We start from the raw sequence: 22,618 nt of genomic DNA on the forward strand, positions 1-22,618 counted from the left end.
AGATCTTAGTATAATCTGCAAATAGACAAATTTTACCTTCTATCATTTTTGCCAGGTTGCTCACAAAGATATTGAACAGAATCGGTGCCAAAACCAATCCCTGTGGCATTCCACTTAACACGGTTCTCTCTTCAGAGTAGGTTCCATATATCATTACACACTATCTCTTGTCAGTCAACCAGTTTGTAATCCATGCTACTATCTTGGCACCCACTCCCAAGCTTCTCATTTTGTTCATGAGTCTCCTATGCGGGACCATATCAAAAGCTTTACTAAAATCCAAGTAAATCACATCGAGTGTTCTTCCTTGATCCAACTCTCTAGTCACCCAATCAAAAAAATCAAATCAGATTTGTCTGGCAGGACCTTCCCCTGGTGAATCCATGTTGCTTCAGGTCAAGCAACCCACTTGCTAACTTCATGGCAATGCCCCCTAGTCTTTTTTTTTTAATTAGTCTTTATTGAGTCATTTAATGCAGAACAGTAAACTGCAAAAACAGCCACAACAACCGTATTTGCTCACAATGCAAGCATAATGACCCTCCTTTAAAATTTTACCCTAAATACAAAATAGTAGCAACCCTACAGACATAAAACCATGCATACCCACAAACATACACACTCATAATCCACAGAGACACACAAAATCACTGAAAGCAGCCCACATTATGGTAACCTGCGTAAAGCAAGCAGAACGTCCCACGTTCCCGGGCCTAGATAAAAGCTTCAACGAATGAGAAGCAGCTTATCCCAGAGTGAAATAACCTTTTAGGAGAAGAGAAGATTTCTGAGTTGCCAAGTCCCACTTCCGAAGTATTTCCAACTGTGCAGTCTGCTGTATCAGACCTTTCCACTGAGGGAATGAAGGTATTTTCTTGGATTTCCAACTCAGCAAAATAGATTTGTGAGGAGGATGGCCATAGCAAGAAATCTTCTGCCCCCCACCTCCCCCAGGGTAATGCATACATCTGGGAGAGCAACCCCACCCAGTGTGTGCTTGAGCTGCAATACATCAAAGCCCACCCTCACCTGTCTGTGCTAAATAAAAGATCCCATCATAGAGCGGTAGGCCCAAAATGTCGAGGCTGTAAGCCACAGTGGGAGCATTTACAATGGGTAGAGAAACTTGGGAAAAACAATCATGTTAACAAAAGGCACTTCTACCCAAAACAGAAAGGGGGAGGGCCTTCCAGCTCAGCAATAGGGCCTTAATATTATGCAGGACAGAATCAATATTAAGGTCATAAAGTTCCTCAACTGATCGTGTTACCTGGTTACCCAAATATCGAAAATGAGTCCCAGCTCAAGTGAACGGAAAAGGCCCATCTCAATGATTTTGCAGACTGGCAGATAATGAAAAAGCACTGATTTTCCATAATTAATCTGGAAGCCCGAAAAAGACCCAAAATGACTGATAACATTAATAATATCCCCTAAGCTCTCAACAGGGTTTCCCACATAGAGCAGCATACCATCTGCAAAAAGGCTTAATTTGACAGACTTCCTCTTGATCCGAATACCTTGAAAAGAGTGGAGGGCCCGAAGCTTAGCCACCAAGGGTTCCAGAGCAAGGACAAATAACAAGGGAGCGAAGGGACATCCCTGCCTAGTACCCCTACCTAAAAAGAAAACCTCTGAGAGGGTCTCATTCATCAACAATTGCACCTGAGTTAATCTATATAGCAATTTAATCCAAGACAGAATAGAGTCCCCAAATTTATAGCACTCCAGCACCCGGAGTAAGTACGGCCATTCCACATGATCAAACACTTTTTCAGCATTGAGGCCGAGGAGAAGGCCATCATGATTACTGGGTGTAGGGGAGAATGCTACCAGCAAAGTTTTTAAGAGATTTGAATTGGAAAGCCTCCCTTTAAAAAAACCCGTTTGGTCCGGAGTAACTACCTCCAATACCACCAAGTTCACCTGCTGGGCCAAAACCACTGCTAGCAATTTGATATCTTGGTTAAGGAGAGAGTTGGGCCTATGACAGGGTTAGAATGGGGTCCTTCCCCAGCTTAGACAAAAATCACAGTAGCAAGATTATGTCCCCTATCAAATTACCCCCACTCCTGAGCAACATGAAACATTCTTTAAAGGGAAAATGGTGTGATCGCCTAGTGCTTTATAAAATTCCAGCCCAAGCCCATCAGGCCCCGATGCTTTTAAAAGCTTCAGTTGCCTGATAGCCCTGTGTATTTCCTCCTCATGAATGGACATGTCCAATAATTCTTGCACACACATGCTCAGCTCCGGTAATTCCAAGCCCTGAAAAAAAGAATGATAGGCCTGCTCATTAACAGGCCCAGCTGTATACAATGACTTGTAATATGAGACAAAGGCTTTAGATATCAGAGAAGTAGTAGTGAGAGTCATCGAATTTTCCCCAATATGAATGATGAGCCCTTTCTGTAGGCCAGCAGAGTTCACCAACCAGGCCAGTAATTTACCAGATATCTTTCCCCATTGGCAGAGTTTGTACTTGAGGTATAAGATATTCTGTTGCGCTTTAAGGTCTAAGAGTATTTAGTTCTCCGCGAGCCACCTCCAGATGCTCCTTGGTATCCCGGTCGAGATCCCGCATATGAGTACAGTGTAACGACATGATCTTTTTTGTAAGTTCCAAAATGGTGGTATTCCTATCTCGCCTAAAGTGAGCTTGATAAGCTAAAATATGTCCCCACATGACACCCTCCAAAAAAGAACAGGTGTCAGACTGAATCTGACATAGTCCTTCCACTTATCTTGGAGATAAACAGCAAAATGCTGGTCAGTATTCAAATAAGGTGGCATAGACCACCGAAACTGACCCAAAGACACAGGAACCAGGTCAAGCATAACAAGCACATGGCATGATCAAAAAAAGGGATGTCATGAATCTCACTAGCTTCCAACTTATTATAAAGAAATTCAGATATTAGAATATAATTCAGTCTAGAGTATACATTATGCACATGAGAATAAAAAGTAAATTCCCAATCATCTAAGTGAACAGTACGCCAGGCATCAATTAATTGCAACTCTTGGGAAAGGAAACCCACCCCCCAGGTCAGCTTGGGTTTTCTTGGGAGGTTTACAATCCAAAGGGTTATTGACCACATTGAAATCACCTCCCAAAATCACCACACAGCCACCTTGGGCAGGAGAGTAGAAAAGAAGCTATGGGAATAAACATTAGGGACGTATAAGTTGAGAAGGGCCACCTTTACTCCTTGTAGTTCTCCCACTACAATGACAAAACGGCCACTGGAATCAGAACATTTGTCCTTTGTAAAGCTAATCTTTTTACTGATTAAAATGGACACCCCTCTCTGTTGGGAGGTGAAAGATGAGAAGAAACAATGAGCAACCCATTCCCACTGTAGTTTTTGATGTTCCCCATCATCCAAATGGGTCCCTGAATAAAAACTACATGTATCTCACGTTTCTGCAAGTCAGTTAAAAGCTTTTTTTCATTTAATCAGAGAAAGTACTCCATCGATATTAATAGTGGAGAAAACAAAATTAGGATTAGCATATATCCAAAGCATTATACAAATCTGCCATAGGAGGAGGGATTCCCCAGCATAGATCCACTCTCCACCCACCAAAGAGTTGAATAAACCCAGCAACACAAAGAATGTGGAACTCAAGTGGGCCGACAATCACACTAAACCATTCACACACACATACACAAACCATCCACACACTAAACAACCCCCCCCCCCCCATCAAGATAATCAACCCTGACTCTCAACCCCTCTTATCAGGAGGGGCAACACCGAGGCACCAATAAATAAGTGGACTCTTCCTCCTTTACCAGCAAGTGGCACCCTATCCAACCAAGGTCTCCTGGAGCTGGCAGGGTTCCCAATTGAGCAGCCCAGTCTTTCACCAAGCAAAAAAAAAAAAATCAATGAACCTCAAACAGAGTCACAGGTGCCAACAAGTACCATATCAAAGGCGCCATACCCATCAAAGAATGTGGAGGAATAATTGAGCAGGGCCCAAAAGCTCATAGGCAGGAATAACCCTGATATAGAGGACAATCAGAGAGGCAGAATCACATGTAGAAATAAAGCACCACAGTCCAACTGACCAAACTCCATGGAAGATGATTCAAAAAGAGTTCCCGGAACATTCTCATAGAAGTCAGAGGAAACTGAGTCAGCGAATAGCATAAGCAAAACAGTCAGATCAAGGTCCGCTGTTCCACATGGTCAAATTATAGGCCAACCACACCGCTGAGAAAAACAAATGAAAGAAACAAAGTCCAAGAACGCCATCATTCTGGAAGCTGATCTATAAACTCCTTTGCCACTCGAGCCCATGAAAACATTTTAGTCTTGCCCTGGAGGAAAATCTGCAGCGTTACTGGGTATTGGAGGGAGAACTTGATCCCATGTTGATACAGCTGTGTGCAGTACGGTATGCGCTCCCTGGGCGCCATTTATATTTTACTAGAGAAATCTACAAAAAGCAGCAGTAGGGCATCTTGGAATGTGAGTTCTTTTTTATTGCGATAGGCTTGTAAAAATCCTGGCTTTGTCAGTGTAGTTCAAGTAGCGAACAATGATCTGGCAAGGCCGTGACTGATCCGGCCCCCAAGCACCAAGCTGGTATGCTGTTTCAAACCAAAATCGGCCTGCCATACTTAGCTGAAGTTGCTCCGGAAACCATTTTTTACAGAGCTGCACCAACTCGGGGACCCGCACAATCTGCAGGTTATTCCTGTGGCTTCAGTTCTCCAAATCCTCAAGTTTTTCCTTGAGGGTTCTGCGACGTCTCCCAAGCTCAGTTGCACTAGATTCCAGGACTGCCATACGCTCCTCATGCACAGCTAAGGTGTTTTGCACCCAGGTCATGGCAGATGCATAGGCCTCTACTTTATCGTGGATCTCATCTTCGTAGGATTGAATACATTGCAACCGATCTGCGACAGCAGCTGAAACAGCCCAGGTAAGATCTTTTATGACTGCCTCGTTGAGGCCTTGAGAGAGGGCCTCCGAACATGGGCCTTCCACTGCCATCTTTTCGTCTCCCTGACAGGTTTCTCTGGGCCAGTGCATTTAGAGCTTCCAGCCATCACCTCCGAACAAGCTCTATTTGTTGGTAACACTGCTCAACTCTCCCTTACAACTTAAATGTTGGCGTTTGTGGCTATCTGATAGCAGTTAAAAGATAGGAACCCAGCGGGCTCCTAGGGAGCGAGAGAGAAGCATGCAGTCAGGCAGATGGCATAGACATGACCCCAATTGGCGTTTCCTCTAGTCTTTGTTTTGTATGAAAGAGTAAATAACTGTTTAACATTTACCTGTTCAAGTCCTTTCATGATTTTGTAGGCCTCTCATCATACCCCCACCCCCCAGCCATCTCTTCTCCAAGCTGAACAGCCCTAACTTATTTAGCCTTTCCTCATAGGGGAGCCATTCCATGCCCTTTATCATTTTGGTCACCCTTCTCTATACTTTCTCCAGTGCAACTATATCTTTTTGAGATGCGGCAACCAGAACTGCACACAGTATTTAAGGTGTGGTCCAACCATTAGGCGATACAGAGGCATTATTACTGGAGGCAATGACATTCAATAAATATCTGTACCTTCTGGACAAAAGCCTTTTTTTTTTGCTTCAATTTTTATAATACTAATTTTAACATTGTAATTCTGTTTCCAACAGATGTAATGGATCAACATTTTTATAATATATTAAAGGGAAGCAAAAAAAAAACAAAAAACTACCAGCCTACATGAGGCACTTCAAACCGTAAAAGGCAATTTCCAGCTCCATTTATCAGTTTCCCTTTTCTTTCCCAGCTTAGATATAAAATGGAGGAAAACGATAAAAGGACTTCATCTAGGCACATCTAAGAACTCAAAGCTATAAATGGAATAGAACGTTTCTCCCAACTGTATTGTAAGGGCTCGGTCTCCTAAAAATATAAAACAGAGTACAAAACTACAGAAAAGTCTATGGGCAGAAACTTCTACAAAGGATCATTTTCAAAGCAATAGCCTTACTACATACTTGTCATAGAAAGGGTGCTGCTCTCCAAAATCCTTCAGGTGCTTCTTCTGTTTCTTCGTTAAGCAGTTTATTATTTGTTTATTTTTCTGCTTCCTTTTCCCCATCTTTCCTTTGCAAATAAATAATACACCCACGTGTATCCTACATGTGTTACTTTACGGCTTCCGCAAATTACAATTGTCGCAAGAGGCGCGCTATGTCTCTATGGAAATCAGAGGAAGGCAAAACGCTGCCCCAAGTCCCGGTTCACAGAAGGCATTTCCTTTAGACCAGGATACCTGGGGTGCATAAACTTCTGTTCAGAGATCCCTTCATGAACAACGCCGGCCCTTCTGACGTCATCATTACAGGCCCTAGGCTTGCTCGGGCTTGTGCGACCCCCAAAAACCCCTACCAGGAGACACCGCGCGTTCTCCATCTGCGTTTGCGCATTACGCATGCGTGTTCTTTTCCCCGCTCTTCTCTCATTGGAGCTGCATCCCATGTTCTAAGGAGTAAAGGGTTTATGTCCTAAGTCTAACCGTGGTTCACCCTATCGTGGTGGCGGAAGCATTCTTGTCTTAGAAATCAATAGGAAAGAGTGAGTGGAAAGGCAGGCTTTTTTTCCCCCTCCTTCTAGCTAGGAGATTTGGGGGTGGCTGGAGGTTGGTGGGGCGAGGAGAATGTGACTTGTGATGAAAGGAAGCTGAATTCGCCAATTTTCCCGGTTCAGATTCTTCATGTAAAGCAGCAGTTCAACCTCTTTTCTTTACTGTTTGCAGAGGGGTGGAAGGCTGGTCGTAGAATAAATCCGTCTTTTGTAGGAAGTAACGGTAGTAATTTGTGTTCTAAAAATTATCTGGTTTATATATATATTTTTTTTTTCACCTGTTAGAAGATCAGTTGGTTGGCAACGTTCTAGTGTTTCCTCCGTTATCAACTGTGTGGATGCTTTGGTGATATAGTCCCAGGTGGCACGGGTGTGTTCATGGCTCTTTGTGTGAGAAACTGTCGGGCCATCTTCCCATCTGAGCCTGCACCTTTCCAAATTTGTTACGAAGAGGGTTATTTGATATTGGGGACTCTTCGAACTGTCCGATTTAAAGTTGTACCACATTAGTTTTGATATTTTTTTATGGTCTAATGAATTGTGAAGTATTGAAGCCATTCCAATTTATTCAGTAACTTGTTAGATTTAATCAAATGACTAGAAGTCATTCCTATATTAACGTTTGCTGTAGCAGAATATTTAGTAAAATCCACCTTATGTTCCTGCATGTATTTTTATGCTAGGCTGGGGGCAGTAGGTGGGTAGGCAAACAAACCCGTGGCTTTTCCTGCCCCCTCCCCCCAAGTTGCTGATGCCCAGTGAAGCAAAACATTGGTTGTTCCACAGCCCTGGTGGTCCACTCTGTTCTGTGTACTAGGCCTTTATGTCTGAATCATGCATTCTATAATGCTTGATCCTCAGCATTCATTTTATATTTATGACCGAATAGGACAAAGGAATGCCAATGGATCGAGGCGATGTGGATGCCGAGTCTGCAGAAATGCCAGATGTTAAAAGCAGGTAAGTTACTGCTTTTTAAATATTAGCTAATAAATGGATAATTCCCTGTATGTACCCGGATCAGTCCAGGACAGCTGGGTTTTGCCTCCCATCCAGCAGATGGAGACAGAGAAAAACTTCAAGAGTGCTCCCTCTTAAGGGCAAGTGCAGCCTGCGTCTCTTCAATGTTTCTCTGTCTCCAGCAGATGAAGGTAGTGCAAAACCTACGGTCCTGACCCATTTGGAAGTCTAAAAAAAAAAAAAGAATATTAAGAGGAGAACAGTCTGAGATTAAATTTGGCTTGGACAGAAGAGGCAGCTTCCTCCCAGGGGGTCATTAGGTTCCAGTGGAACCATCCCCACAGGTAGTAGGTGATGCGTGAGCTGGGCTGGGAAGTCCTTTGTGCTCCATTTTTTTTGCTAAGGTGCTTGGGGTGGTGCCGGTCCCTCCGCCACCCCCATACCTTTTTTAAGCAGCCAGACACAGCTGGTAATGTTTCTTTTAAAAAAAAAAAGTTTTCATTTAGCGGCTGCTGTCACCAGCCGACTTGCAGGCCGATACAGTACAGTGCGCTCCGACGGTTAGCCAGCATTTGGACGCGCTAGCTTTACCCCTTATTCAGTAAGGGGTAATAGCACGTCCAAACCTAATAGCACCCGCAACATGCAAATGCATGTTGATGGCCCTATTAGGTATTCCCGCGCGATTCAGAAAGCAAAATGTGCAGCCAAGCCGCACATTTTACTTTCAGAAATTAGCGCCTACCCAAAGGTAGGCGCTAATTTCTCCGGGCACTGGGAAAGTGCACAGAAAAGTGCACAGAAAAGCAGTAAAAACTGCCTTTCTGTGCACCCTCCGACTTAATATCATGGCAATATTAAGTAGGAGGACCCGAAAGTTTAAAAAAGTAAAAAATAAAATTTAAAATGGGCCCGCGGCTGGCGGGTCGAAAACCGGACGCTCAATTTTGCCGGCGCCCGGTTTCCGAACCCATGGCTGTCAGCGGGCTTGAGAACCGACGCCGGCAAAATTGAGCGTCGGCTGTCAAACCGGGCTGACAGCCGCCGCTTCCGTCAAAAAAGAGGTGCTAGGGACGCGCTAGTGTCCCTAGCGCCTCTTTTTACCGCTGGGCCTAATTTAAATAAATGAAAATACTGTATCGTGCGCACAGGAGAGTGGCCTGTGCCCGCGCCAGGCGAGCAGGCGTTCTTCCACGATTTTACTGTATCGGCCCGTTAGTGAGTTATTTGTTCTCTCTTCTTTCGGCTCCGGCATTTTCCTTCGTGTTCAGCTCGAGGGGGTAGGACTTCTGTTAGACTGGCTGCTGATCGCAGCAGCCATGCTGCGCAACATGCTGCTCAGCTTGTGGAGAGATGGCCTCCCGCCTCTCTCATTCGGGGGGGTGCTCACATTGCCTCCCCGTTGGGGAGGTCTCCTCAAACACCAACATTTTCAGGCAGGACCCATGGCGTGGGCCAATGTCCTGCTGCGTGTGAGTGTGCGGCCGATCCGTTCCCGATTATCGCGGGAACGGCGGCCATTTTAAAGAACTTTGCTGATGTTGAGGCCGGGACACTTGTGGGAGGGGATCTCCCGCCGCCGCTTTCCCCTGCGGAGACCCTCAGTCCGGGGGACCCTGGGGACGATTTGTCAGAATTCACAGGCGATGTGCCCCCCCCCCCCCCCCCCCCCCCCCCGACTATGCCTGCTTTTAAACCTGATTTTGTGCTCCTTATGCACAAAGCATGTGTGGCTAGTATGTCCCAGCAGGGGACCCCTCTTCCTCAGAGTCCTCCTGCCTAGCCCCCTGCAAAGGTCCCCAGGCCTCAGGACCCTTCAGGTGCAAATAGGGTCCACAGAATCAAAGGAACAGTAGCCCGCAGAAATGAGTCATCTCCTTCGCATCTGGGCGCCGTCGCAGATGCAGCGCCTCGGAACGGGGCGCCAGCTACTCCCTCCGGGGTGGATGTGGATGAGGACCCGGAGAAGCCTGCGACTCTAGATGGCGATGACCCAAAAGTGGTCTGGCTCTTTCATAGGGAAGCGCTGGAACCTTTAATTCCCTATGTGCTGGAGGAGCTTGGTCTTTAACTCTCTCCCAGGCGGTTCAGGCTCCGGACGTGGTGGATCCCGTGCTAGCTGGATTGCGTGGACCAACCAAAACTTTTCCACTCCATCAGCTACTCCAGCAACTTATGGCCCGGGAGTGGGATGCTCTGGAAGCAGGTCTCAGAGTGGGTAGAGCTATGGAAAAGTTATACCCTCTCCCTGAAGACATTGTGGACCTCCTGAGGGTTCCCAAAGTGGATGCTGCAGTATCCGCAGTCACAAAGCGGACAACTATTCCGGTCACTGGTGCAGCGGCACTGAAAGACCTGCAGGTCCGGAAATTGGAGGTGCTCCTGAAAAGGATTTTTGAGGTCTCGGCTCTCGGTATCCGGGCAGCCGTCTGCAGTAGCTATATGCTCCGTGCGGGCCTATGGTAGGTGCAGCAGTTGCTGAGTGCTCAAGGTCTCCCACCGCAGGAGGCAGCACAAGCCGAGCGTCTGGAGGCGGCTGTGGCTTATGGGGCGGATGCCCTGTATGATCTGCTTTGTACTTCCTCCAGAACCATGGCCTCCGCAGTTTCCGCTTGGCATCTCCTGTGTTTGCGAAATTGGGCAGCGGATGTTTCATCTAAGGCCCAGCTCAGATCCCTCCCTTTCAAGGGCAAGTTCCTCTTTGGCAAGGATTTGGAACATTGATAAAATCTTTGGGCGAAAACAAGGTTCATAAGCTGCCGGAGGACAGGCCCAGGAGAACTCGCGGTTCTTTTCCATCCTGTACTTGATTCAGAGGGCAGCGACGTTTTCGCCAGAACAGGGCGACTGGTGTGTCCAACCATCAGACTTCAGAGCAGTCGCAGCCTTGGTCTCAGTCCTTTCGAGGCCATCGACCAGCTCGTGAGGGATCGGCCCAAAGTTCCTTTGGAGTCAAGCCTCCACAATGAGATCTGGCCGACCCATTCCTCCGTCCCAGCTATAGGAGGATGGCTGTCCCTGTTTCACGAGGAAAGGGTCAAAATTATGTCAGACCGTTGGGTTCTAAGCATTATCAAACTCGGTTACGCTTTAGAATTTGCTTGTCCTCTCCAAGATTTCCTTATGGTGTCGCCCTGTGGATCCCCAGCAAAGCGTCAAATCGTTCTTCAGACCCTTCACAGGTGCAGTCCCTAGGGGCTATTATACCCGTTCCCGAGGAAGAGCAGGGTACTCATTCAGTACAATTGTATATAAAATGTCAGTAAACTCCTGCTGTGATACCTGGAAAGATTGGAACCGATGCACAAAATGGATTGCTTGTTCGTCCTTCACAGTGGGAAGAAACAAGGAGAAGCGGCCTCGCGGGCAACCATGGCCCACTGGAATAAAGAAGTAATCAAGGTAGCCTACATAGAGGTGAGGAAGTCCTTACCACTGCAGGTTAAGGCTCATTCTACTAGGGCCCAAGCAGTATCTTGGGCAGAAACCAAACTTCTGTCGGGCAGCAACATGGCCCTCCCTACACACCTTCTCCAGGTTCTACCGCCTGGATTTTCAGGCCCGAGAAGATGCAGCCTTCGCAAGGGCAGTAGCTCCTGTCAGGGAGTAGCTTTTGTACATCCCATTGGTCTGAGTCCATCTGGCTATACGCTAGGAAATGGAGAAATTACTTACTTGATAATTTCGTTTTCATTAGTGTATATATATGGACTCAGCATCCTGCCCACGGCTGCCCCCAGAGAAGGAGGACCTGGGAAAGCGAACCTCGAGACAAAACAAATACGGGTAAGCCGTTGCCTAACCTTAGTTCAAGACACCCACAGTTAGTCTGGTGTCGGCGTTGACTTAGTTGAGTACACTGGTGGTCTCCAGTTTTTGAATCAGTTGAATCAGTTAACCAAGATTAATAAGTAAGAACATAAGAAATTGCCATGCTGGGTCAGACCAAGGATCCATCGAGCCCAGCAACCTGTTTCCAACAGAGGCCAAACCACACCACCAGAACCTGGCAATTACCCAAACACTAAGAAGATCCCAAGCTACTAATGCAATTAATAGCAGTGGCTATTAATATCCTTTAATGGACTTCTCCTCCAAGAACTTATCCAAACCTTTTTTGAACCCGCTACACTAACTGCACTAACCACATCCTCTGGCAACAAATTCCAGAACTTTATTGTACATTGAGTGAAAAAGAATTTTCTCCGATTAGTCTTAAATGTGCTACTTGCTAACTTTATGGAATGCCTCCTAGTCCTTCTATTATTTGAAAGTGTAAATAACCGAGTCACATCTACTCGTTCTAGACCTCTCATGATCTTAAAGACCTCTATCATATCCCCCTCAGCCATCTCTTCTCCAAGCTGAACAGCCCTAACATCTTCAGCCTTTCCTCATAGGGGAGCTGTTATATCCCCTTTATCATTTTGGTTGCCCTTCTCTGTACCTTCTCCATCGCAACTATATCTTTTTTTTGAGATGCGGTGACCAGAATTGTACACAGTATTCAAGGTGCGGTCTCACCATGGAGCGATTTATAGAGGCATTATTACATTTTCCGTTTTATTAACCATTCCCTTCCTAATAATTCCTAACATTCTGTTTGCTCTTTTGACTGCTGCAGCATACTGAGCCGACGATTTTAAAGTATTATCCACTATGATGCTTAGATCTTTTTCCTGGGTGGTAGCTCCTAATATGGAACCTAACATCGTGTAACTACAGCAAGTGTTTTTTTTCCCTATATGCAACACCTTGCACTTGTCCACATTAAATTTCATCTGCCATTTGGATGCCCAATCTTCCAGTCTTGCAAGGTCCTCCTGTAATGTATCACAGTCCACTTGTGATTTAACTATTCTGAATAATTTTGTATCATCGGCAAATTTAATAACCTCACTTATCGTATTCCTTTCCAAATCATTTATATATATATTGAAAAGCACTGGTCCAAGTACAGATCCCTGAGGCACTTCACTGTTTACCCTTTTCCACTGAGAAAATTGACCATTTAATCCTACTCTCTGTTTCCTGTCTTTTAACCAGTTTGTAATCCACGAAAGGACATCGCCTCCTATCCCATGACTTTTTAGTTTTCGTAGAAGCCTCTCATGAGGGACTTTGTCAAACGCCTTCTGAAAATCCAAATACACTACATCTACCGGTTCACTTTTATCCACATGTTTATTAACCCCTTCAATAAAAGAAGCAGATTTGTTAGGTAAGGCTTCCCTTGGGTAAATCCATGTTGACTGTGTTCCATTAAACCATGTCTTTCTATATGCTCTACGATTTTGATCTTGAATAGTTTCCACTATTTTCCCGGCACTGAAGTCAGGCTCACTGGTCTATAGTTACCCGGATCGCCCCTGGAGCCTTTTTTAAATATTGGGGTTACATTGGCCACCTTCCAGTCTTCAGGTACAATGGATGATTTTAATGAAAGGTTACAAATTTTAACTAATAGATCAGAAATTTCATTTTTGAGTTCCTTCAGTACCCTAGGATGTATACCATCCGGTCCAGGTGATTTGTTACTCTTTAGTTTGTCAATCTGGCCTACTACATGTTCCAGGTTCACAGTGATTTCGTTCAGTTCGTCTGACTCATCACCTCTGAAAACCATCTCTGGAACTGGTATCTTCCCAACATCCTCATTAGTAAACACGGAAGCAAAGAATTCATTTAGTCTTTCTGCAATAACCTTTATCTTCCCTAAGAGCCCCTTTAACCCCTCGGTCATCTAATGGTCCAACCGACTCCCTCACAGGTTTCTTGCTTCGGATATATTTAAAAAAGTTTTTATTCTGAGTTTTTGCCTCTATGGCCAACTTCATTTCAAATTCTCTCTTCGCCTGTTTTATCAATGTTTTACACTTAACTTGACAATGCTTATGTTTTATCCTATTTTCTTCAGATGGATCCTTCTTCCAGTTTTTGAAGGATTTTTTTTTTGGCTAAAATAGCCTCTTTCACCTCACCTTTTAACCATAACTGTAATCGTTTTGCCTTCTTTCCACCTTTCTTTATGTGTGGAATACATATGGACTGCGCCTCTAGGATTGTATTTTTAAACAATGTCCAAGCCTGTTGAACACTTTTAACCTTTTGCAGCTGCACCTTTCAGTTTTTTTCTAATTATTTTCCTCATTTTATCAATGTTTCCCTTTTGAAAGTTTAGTGTTAGAGCTGTAGATTTATTTATTGTCCCCCTTCCAGTTATTAGTTTAAATTTGATCATGACCTATACCCCAGCCTTCAAAAAGAAACTTAAAACATGGCTCTTCCAGCAAGCTTACTCCATCTCACCCCCCATTACTTAACTGCCCCTTACTAATTGTTTATCTGATATCCTGGTATGAACGCCTTTTTGCCTGATGATTTTGTACTGTGCAATAATCTGTATATAGGTTCTGTTAGAGCTCAATCCCTTAGCATATACCCTTAGCATTTCCTCTTTGATGTTTGTATTTAATGTAAGAGCTCCTTCCAAAAAATTTTTTTTTTTTTTTTTTCTTTTATATATGTTACCTAGCTACTATATTATCTGTTTTTTGTAAGGGCTCCGCCCAATGGTTTTTTGTTCACTGTAAACCGATGCGATGTGCGAACGGACATCGGTATATAAGAAATGTTAAATAAATAAATAAATAAATAAATAAATAAAATAAATGTTATGATCACTGTTGCCAAGTGGTCCCACCACCGTTACCTCTCTCACTAGATCCTGCATTTCACTAAGAATTAAATCTAAAATAGCTCCCTCTCTTGTGGTTCCTGAACCAGTTGCTCCATGAAGCAGTCATTTAGTACATCCAGGAGCTTTGTCTCTAGCAAGTCGTGATACTACATTTACCTAGTCAATATTGGGGTAATTGAAATCTCCCATTATTATTGCACTGCCAAATTGGTTTGCTTCCCTGATTTCTCTTAGCATTTCATTATCTGTCTGACCATTTTGTCCAGGTGGACGGTAGTATACTCCTATCACTATACTCTTACCCAACACACATGGGATTTCTACCCATATAGATTCTACTGAGCATTTAGTCTCTTGTATGATTTTTATCCTGTTGGACTCTATACCCTCCTGGACATAAGTGCCACACCCCCACCAAGTTGATCCTCCCTATCATTGCGATATAATTTGTACCCTGATATAGCACTGTCCCATTGGTTATCTTCCTTCCACCAAGTCTCTGTGATGCCAATTATGTCAATCTCATCATTTCCTGCTATACACTCTAACTCTCCCATCTTACTTCTTAGACTTCTGGCATTGGCATACAGACATTTCAAAGTGTGATTTTTTTTTTGTTTGTATTAACAACCTGCTTTTCAGTTGTTTGGGATAATTCAGAAATCTTTAACTTTGGTGATTTTTTACATATAGGCATATGGACTATGTTTGCTTTTAATGGAACCTCTCTGTTGGGATGCCCTAACTCTCCTGTTTCATTAGTGTCCTTCAAGGATACATTTCTCTGAACCATGCACTGTTGAGTGACTGTTGGCTTTCCTCCTTGTTCTAGTTTAAAAGCTGCTCTATCTCCTTTTTGAAAGTTAGTGCCAGCAGCTTGGTTCCACTCTGGTTAAGGTGGAGCCCATCCTTACGGAAAAGTCTCCCCTTTCCCCAAAAGTTTCCCCAGTTCCTTGCAAAGCTGAATCCCTCTTCCCTGCACCATCGTCTCATCCATGCATTGAAACTCTGGACCGGACCTTTCCCTGTCTATGGGGACCTGCACGTGGAACAGGAAGCATTTCAGAGAATGCATCCCTGGAGGTTCTGGATTTCAACTTCCTACCTAAAATCCTAAATTTGGCTTCCAGAACCTCTCTCCCACATTTTCCTATTCGTTGGTGCCCACATGTACCACGACAGCTGGCTCCTCCCCAGCACTGTCTATAATACTATCTAGGTGACGCATGAGGTCTGCCACCTTCGCACCAGACAGGCAAGTTACCAGGTGGTCCTCATGTCCACCAGCCACCCTGCTATCTACATTTCTAATAATCGAATCACCAACTATGATGGCCGGCCTAACCCTTCCCTCCTGGGCAGTAGCCCTGGGAGACTTGTCCTCAGTGCGAGAGGACAGTACATCACCTGGAGAGCAGGTCCTTGCTACAAGATCACTTCCTGCTACACCAGGGTGATGTTCTCTTACTGGGAGACCTTTCTGATCCAAGGCAGCACTGGTTCTGTCAGACTGGATTTGGGACTTGGCTACTATGTCCCTGAAGGTCTCATCAATGTACCTCTCTGTCTGCCTCAGCTCCTCCAAGTCTGCTACTCTAGCCTCCAGAGATCGGATTCATTCCCTGAGAGCCAGGAGCTCTTTGCACCGAGTGCACACATACAATCTCTCACCGGCGGGTAAAAAATCATACATGTGACACTCAATGCAAATGACTGGAAAGCCGCCCTCTTGCTGCTGGACTGCTGCCTTCATCTTAGTTGTATTCCTAGTTAAGTTTACGATACTAAGGGAGTTGGAATGAGAGTACAAGGGGATGATTAAACTTTCAGTAAGTGCTGGTACAATAGTATGATTTAGATAAGACCTTGATTGATTTTTAATGAGAAAGTGTCTCGTGCCTAAAAAATCAAGGGTTGAGTGGGTGGGAAAGACATATATATGGCATAAACAAGTTATGCCATATATATATCCACAATGGCTTTTCAAGGAGGATACTGAGGAAGTGAGGTCAATGCAGGTGTATATGTACCCAGGATGACGTCAGCTTGAAATCTGACTCAGTCTCCCATCTGCTGGCAGAGTAGCACATAACCCACTGGTCTATCTGTCTACAGTAAGGAAAACGAAATTATCAGGTAAGTAACGCACCTTACATTCATCCATATAATATGTAGCTTTAGTTTACTTATCATATTATCAGAAATAAATAAGATTTAAATTTTAAGAATTTGATATTTGTTTTATTGACATTAACCAATAAGCCTGATACTTTTGATGCAACTTCAACATTTGTTCTCTGCTTCAATGGCAGGGGGTAACAGGGAATTGTATTCAGACAGTAAACAAAGAGGGTCCTGACTTCTACGGTTTGGGAAACCGATAAGCATGGAGGTAACCTGTCCGGCGCGACAGATACTACCATAGGCTTGCTGAGCAGACTGGATGGACCATTTGGTCCTTTTCTGCCGTCATTTCTATGTTTCTATCTTAAATTTAGAAGAGTGCAGTCTGGGCCATGGGGCTAGCCAGCCAGTCATTTACTTTAAAAATAATTGACATTTGGCATTTTTACACTGCAAGTACACTTTGTGGAAAAACTCCCATGTTCTATTTTTTCAGATGACATTTTGTAACTTAATTTTGCAGTATGTGGTTTTTATTAATTAGTAAAGTATTAGAAACAAAATATATCAGCTGAAGAAAAATGTTCCATTTAAAACTTTAGCAAGTATTTAGGAGCAGAAACAAAAACCAATCCAATTTCTACCTGGATCTATTGTTGCATAACTTGGAAATAATCATATTTTTCAGCTTTTGTTTATGCCAGCCAGCCTTCTTGAAGTTTATACTCTGTCCAGGCATTCTGAATTTGTGCAAGTTTCCAATCCTGTTTTGCCTTGCACAGGGGAGAAGAGTTAATGATAACCTTCTTCCTACTTTGTCCTCTTTGTTGAATGAGCATGGAAATGCATATTTTCATATTTCACAATATTTATTTTCCTAGTAAGCTAACAATCAACCTTTAGTCTTGGATATGAAAACTTAATCAGAGTCCCAAATTAAGGTTTACTATAATTTAGTAGCAAGAATAAACTTGATGTGGGTGAAATGAAACTTTAGATAGTTCTTTGTGAGCAGGTGTCAACTTCATTAAAATCACCATCTGTTTTCCACCAATGGCAGTTTTGTACCAGAGAGGCCTAAGATTGAACAGGCACAGAGACTGAGTTACTCTTTTACCCTTGGGGTGGTCCCTCCAGAGTAGGATTGTAGCATGCTGGATGATATTGGGAAGATTGTACTGTTCCTGTTCATACATCAGATCAGTCCAGACAAGTGGCTTTTAAATCCCTATCAGCAGATGGAGTCAGAGAATAAAACTTTTCAGGCAATGTTACTTAACCGAGAGTACCACCTGCAGTCCCTCAATATTTCTGTCTCCAGCAGATGGTAGAGGTGCAAACCTGCAGTCTGAGCTTGGTTGGGGGGGGTGGGGGATGATACGATTTAAAAACCGTACTTCAAGCCCTCATCTTTTCCGGTTTGGATTACTGCAACTCCCTTTTGATTGGTTTACCAAAATCATCTTTGAGGCCCTTGCAGCTACTTCAGAATGCTGCTGCCAGATTTCTAACGGGTAAAAGCAAATATGATCACATTACCCCTGTCCTCAACCAATTACAATGGCTCCCAATAGAAAAAAGAATTGAATACAAAGTTCTTTCATTGATCCACAATGCAATCTACAAAGCCGACTACACTGCCTTTGATGACATTATACACATACTTCGCCCTCAACGCACAACAAGAACTTCTAGTAAACTTCAACTTGTGATTCCCTCACTCCCAAATGCCAAACTATCCTCCACCAGAAACAGAGCCTTCTCCATCATCGGACCAGAACTATGGAATTCACTACCCCACTTCCTCACCGCGCAAGAAAACTCAAAATCCTTCAAAAAAGAACTAAAGTCTTGGCTTCTCAACCATTCTCTTAAGGACAACTCTCAATGACTTTATACTATAATCCCTTTAACTGCCAACTTTAAATATTCCATTTGGACAATCTCTACTGACTCAAGCCACTGATGCCTCCGTTTTGAAGAACCCAGTTATCTCTGCCTATCTATTCAGTGTATCTACCCTGTTTACACTATGTTCTTTGTTCATATCTCTTCTTTTGGTGCCATTTCCCACTATTGTTAAATTTAAAGTTTAAAATCTTTCAATGTAACAAGTTGTTCTATATGTAAACCGGAGTGAAGGCAACTATGCTATACCTCGGTATATAAAAAATGCTAAATAAATAAATAAAAAAATATAGTTTTAGTATGGAATAGGTTTAGAAAGAAGACAGAAGTGAAGACTGCTCCCAGAGGTGTTAGGTTCCTTCATGGGCTATCCCTCTGGTTGAGCAGGGCGAGTGGTGGGGTTGGAAATCTCTAGCCAGGCTCGACCCTTGATTTCTAGGGGGAGAGAAAGCCAGGGCTCCTGGTTCCCTCGCTTCCCCTGTGACCTTCTCACTCAGTCCGGCCATCTGCAGCAACCAGGAGCATACGGAAACAGGAAAGTATAACTTTTCTTTGTTTTTCTGGGCTGCTCGGGGTCTGTGTTTTTTTGTTTTTTTTTGTTTGTTTTTTTTTTAAGTGTCGGGTAGGCCTTCTCTCAGCAGCGGCAGTTGGCAGTCTGCTCAGCGTCAGGGTGAGCAGGGAAGCTCGTGTGGCTCTTGCTGTTTATTCAGCACCCAGGGCCAGGACAGGTTCGGCATCAGCGTCGGCTCTTTTTTTTCTCTTCCACTTGAGCTTATTTTTAGCCACGGGCCACGTAGCTAGTTGTGCCACCTCCTGAGGAACACGAGAAAGCCTGTCAGGCCTACAGGAAGGAGGGTGATCCCGCCTCAGTGCAGCCCTTCTCTGCACCAGTTGTGCCTCTGGAGGCAAAGGAGTTTCAGCAGAGGGATCATCAGGCAGATGCTGCACCTACTCTGCAGGTCCTGCCTAGGAGGCCCGGGGGGGAGGGGAGAGGCGATGGCAGCCATTTTGGCTCCACATGGCAGGAGGCCTGCCATGTGGAGCCAAAATGGCTGCCATCGCAGGCAGCTGCAGAAGATTGGGAGCGCGATGGATTTTCCGCGGATTTTGTATTATTGCATGAGGCCTATCTCGCCAAGAAATAAGCGGCGTGTAAGTGGTCAGCCACCCAGAAGTCCCACAGCATGGCTAAGAAGCCTCGAGCTGAAGTGCACCAAGGTCAGGTGCATTCTTTGCCTCTTGGTCCTGGATCGTTTGGGAGTGGAGGAGAACTCCTCTGAAGACTCTGGCAACGATCCTTGGGGAGATCCACGTATTGACCATGGTACTGGTCAGGGCATGGATCCTGTGACTGGCCCGGTGGGTGGTGACCCGGATGTAAGTGATGCTCCTCTCGCAGACGGGGATGATCCTAGGGTGGTCAGGTTATTCCACAAGGAGGTATGGCGGCCTCTCATCCCCCAATCCTGAAAGAACTGGGGATCAAGGTTGCGCAGGAGGATTCTGACAAGGGGGTAAGCCTGGTGTTAGATGGACTGCGTGGACTGCCAAAGGCATTCCTTTTGCTGAAGGAGGTGAAGAAGCTGATTGACTGGGAATGGGATTTCCTGGAGGCAGGACTGAAAGTGGCCAGGGCTATGGCCAGGTTGTATCTCCTGCTGGAGGACACCTTATAGCTTTGGAAGCTTCCAAAGGTGGATGTGATGGTAAGTAACCCTGTGGCAGGGTCGGCAGTGATGAAAGATGTCCAAGACCAGAAGCTAGAAGTCCTATTAAAGAGGCTGTTTGAGGTCTCAGCTCTGAGCCTTAGAGCGGTGGTCTGTGCTAGTCTAATGCAGAGAGCTTGTTTGTGCTGGGTGCAGAAGGCGCAGGAGAAGACATCGGGGACCTCTGCTGATTCTGGCCAGGATGCTCGGTTGGAGGCTTGGGTGGCCTATGTACTGGATGCCCTCTATGATATGCTTCGGACTATGGCCAGGAATACGGTGTTCGCGGTAGCCACTTGAAGACTCCCATGGTTGTATAATTGGTTGGCGGATGTGTGGTCAAAGGCACTGCTTTGTAATATCCCCTTCAAAGGAAAGTTGTTGTTTGGGGAGGATCTAGAGAAGCTGATGAAGCATTTGGCGGATTCTAAAGGAAATAGATTGCCTAAAGATAAGAAAGGCCTTGTTACTTCCTTTCTCACTTCCATGAAATGAGGAGGTTTTGCTCCAACAGAAGTTCTTCTGGAGTCACGTAGAAGCAGGGTTCAGAAAAACAGCAGGCCTTTTGAGGGGACCCGTAGGCTGGCCAGAGATAGTTCCAGAGGTGTGAAACCCATCCAGTGAAGGTAGGCTGGTCCACTCCTCCTTGGAAGCTGTTGGAGGAAGGTGGTCCTGTTTTTACAAGGAATTTATTTATTTTATTTATTTAGAGCTTTTTTATACCGACATTCATGATCCCAATCATATTATATCGGTTTACAAGGAACAATGGTGCAATAACATTAACATCAACCTGAACAATAGGCGAAAAGTGATAGAAGTTACAATAAAACAGGGGCACTCGAACTGGGAGGAGGAAGAGCCAAAGGTATGGGTAACTCAGAGAAAATAATATCTGGTAATATACTCAGGATTAACAATAATCTGACCTCTGGGCTGAATACTTAACACAAATCTAAATAAGATCATATACTCAGGACTGTAATAATATCGTATATTCATGACTAAATAGTATCAGGTCTTAGAACTCGGAAATAACTAATATGGAGTCAGAGGCCATGTCAGGGCTGGGGTACATTGACTGGCGGATCATGAAGTTATTTTGGTTGAGGAGGTCATAGCTCAGGGAAGGCTTGTAGAAATAGCCACGTTTTGAGTTTCTTTCTGAATGGACCAGAGTCACTTCCGACCAGTGAGTTGTGGAAGTAATAAGGGACGACTGTGCCTTACAATTTTCATGCCGCCTCAGAAGCATTTGTGGAGTCCCATTCCGCTTCGCCTGGCAAGCAGGTGGTGGTGCGGGACATCCTTCTACGGCAGCAGTGATTGGAAGCCATCATCCCAGTGCCGCAGGAGGAGCAAGGTCGAGGAAGATATTCTGTGTACTTCGTGGTTCCCAAGAAGGGAGGGCTCTTCGGCCCATTCTAGAGCTGCAAAAGCCTATGTAGGCTTAGGGGTGCCATGCTTTTGGATGGAGATGTTGTGGACAGTGGTTGCAGTGATGTGCAAGAGGGAATTTCTCTCTTCCTTGGATCTAATGAAGGCATGTCTTTTTATTCTCATCTGTGCAGACCATCAGAAGTTTCTTCGCTTCAAGGTGCTAGGAGAGCATTTTCAGTTTCAAGCTCTTCCCTTTGGGCTGGCTACCGCACCAAGGACATTCACGAAGGTGTTGGCAGCAGCGTTGGCGGCAGCGGCCCTCAGATGGGACGGGATACTAATGTATCCATACCTGGATGATTGGCTCATTTGGGCAAAGTCTGAGGTGGTGTCACTGTTCCATTCGACGAGTGATGGAGTATCTTAGGTCCCTGGGCTGGGTGATAAACCTGTGAAGAGCCATTTGGAGCCATTCCAGTCCTTGGATTATCTGGGAGCACAATTCAACACCCACTTAGGCAGGGTGTCTCATCCCAGAAAGGGTGATCAAGTTGCAGTCGCAAGTGATTCATCTGCGGGATCTGCCGGTTTCCAAAGTCTGGGATTATTTACAAGTGCTAGGTTCCATGGCATCTACATTGGATTTGGTGCCATGGGCCTTTGCTCACATGCGTCCTCTTCAGAAGGCACTCCTGTCCCATTTGGAATTCATTGTCTGAGGAATTTCAGTTACAGTTACCACTCCAGGAGGAATCCAGGAGAGTCTCTTGGTGGCTGTAGCGTCCCAATTTGGAGAAAGAAATGGATATGGAAGTTCCGGACTGGGTGATAGTGCCCACGGATGCCAGTTTTAGTGGTTGGGGAGCGATATGTCGGGGATCTGCAGCCCAAGGGCAATGGTCACCAGTGGAAGCCTCCTGGTCAATCAACCTTCTGAAAACGAGCGGACCGGAGGGCGCTGTTCTTTCTTCTTCGTTTTCATGGATGTATGGTGTGTGTGTGTGTGTGTGTTCTTGGACAGTGTGATGTGGCCTATATCAATCGGCAGGGTGAAACAGTCACTTGGTGGCTCAGGAGGTTCAAGAACTCTATGCCTAGGCAGAACTTCATCTAACAGTGCTAGCAGCCTCTCACGTGGCAGGTGTGGACAATGTGCAGGTGAACTATCTCAGCAGACCACAGCTGGACCTGGAAGAATGGGAGCTGTCAGCGGAGGCCTTTGCCCTCATTCGGTGCAGGTGGGGGC

At 45.0% G+C, this 22,618-nt stretch overlaps 2 protein-coding genes across 7 annotated transcripts in view; one reads left to right on the top strand and one right to left on the bottom strand.

Moving 5' to 3' along the window:
- The window catches only part of UTP25 (UTP25 small subunit processor component), a 66,875-nt gene extending 60,549 nt beyond the window's left edge, over positions 1–6,326 (bottom strand). Inside the window, exon 1 of the mRNA XM_029593291.1 lies at positions 6,006–6,326. Within this exon, the coding sequence (XP_029449151.1) occupies positions 6,006–6,109 (104 nt within the window). The 5' untranslated portion in view covers positions 6,110–6,326. The remainder of the gene's footprint in view (positions 1–6,005) is intronic.
- A 113-nt stretch (positions 6,327–6,439) lies between these two features.
- LOC115086868 (formin-like protein 20) overlaps positions 6,440–22,618 on the top strand; it is a 63,038-nt gene continuing 46,859 nt past the window's right edge. For 5 of the 6 annotated variants that reach the window (XR_003855355.1, XR_003855354.1, XM_029593298.1 and 2 more), the window contains exons 1-2: positions 6,440–6,585; positions 7,484–7,554. Coding sequence is in view for 4 of the 6 variants with exons in the window: in XM_029593298.1 (XP_029449158.1) it covers positions 7,493–7,554 (62 nt within the window). In the remaining 2 variants the exon portion in view is untranslated. Of the gene's footprint in view, positions 6,586–7,478; positions 7,555–22,618 lie in introns of all 6 variants that reach the window. The other variant, XM_029593296.1, reaches the window with a different exon arrangement.

The sequence above is a fragment of the Rhinatrema bivittatum genome, chromosome 3, assembly GCF_901001135.1.
Source record: "Rhinatrema bivittatum chromosome 3, aRhiBiv1.1, whole genome shotgun sequence".
Taxonomy (NCBI): domain Eukaryota; kingdom Metazoa; phylum Chordata; class Amphibia; order Gymnophiona; family Rhinatrematidae; genus Rhinatrema; species Rhinatrema bivittatum.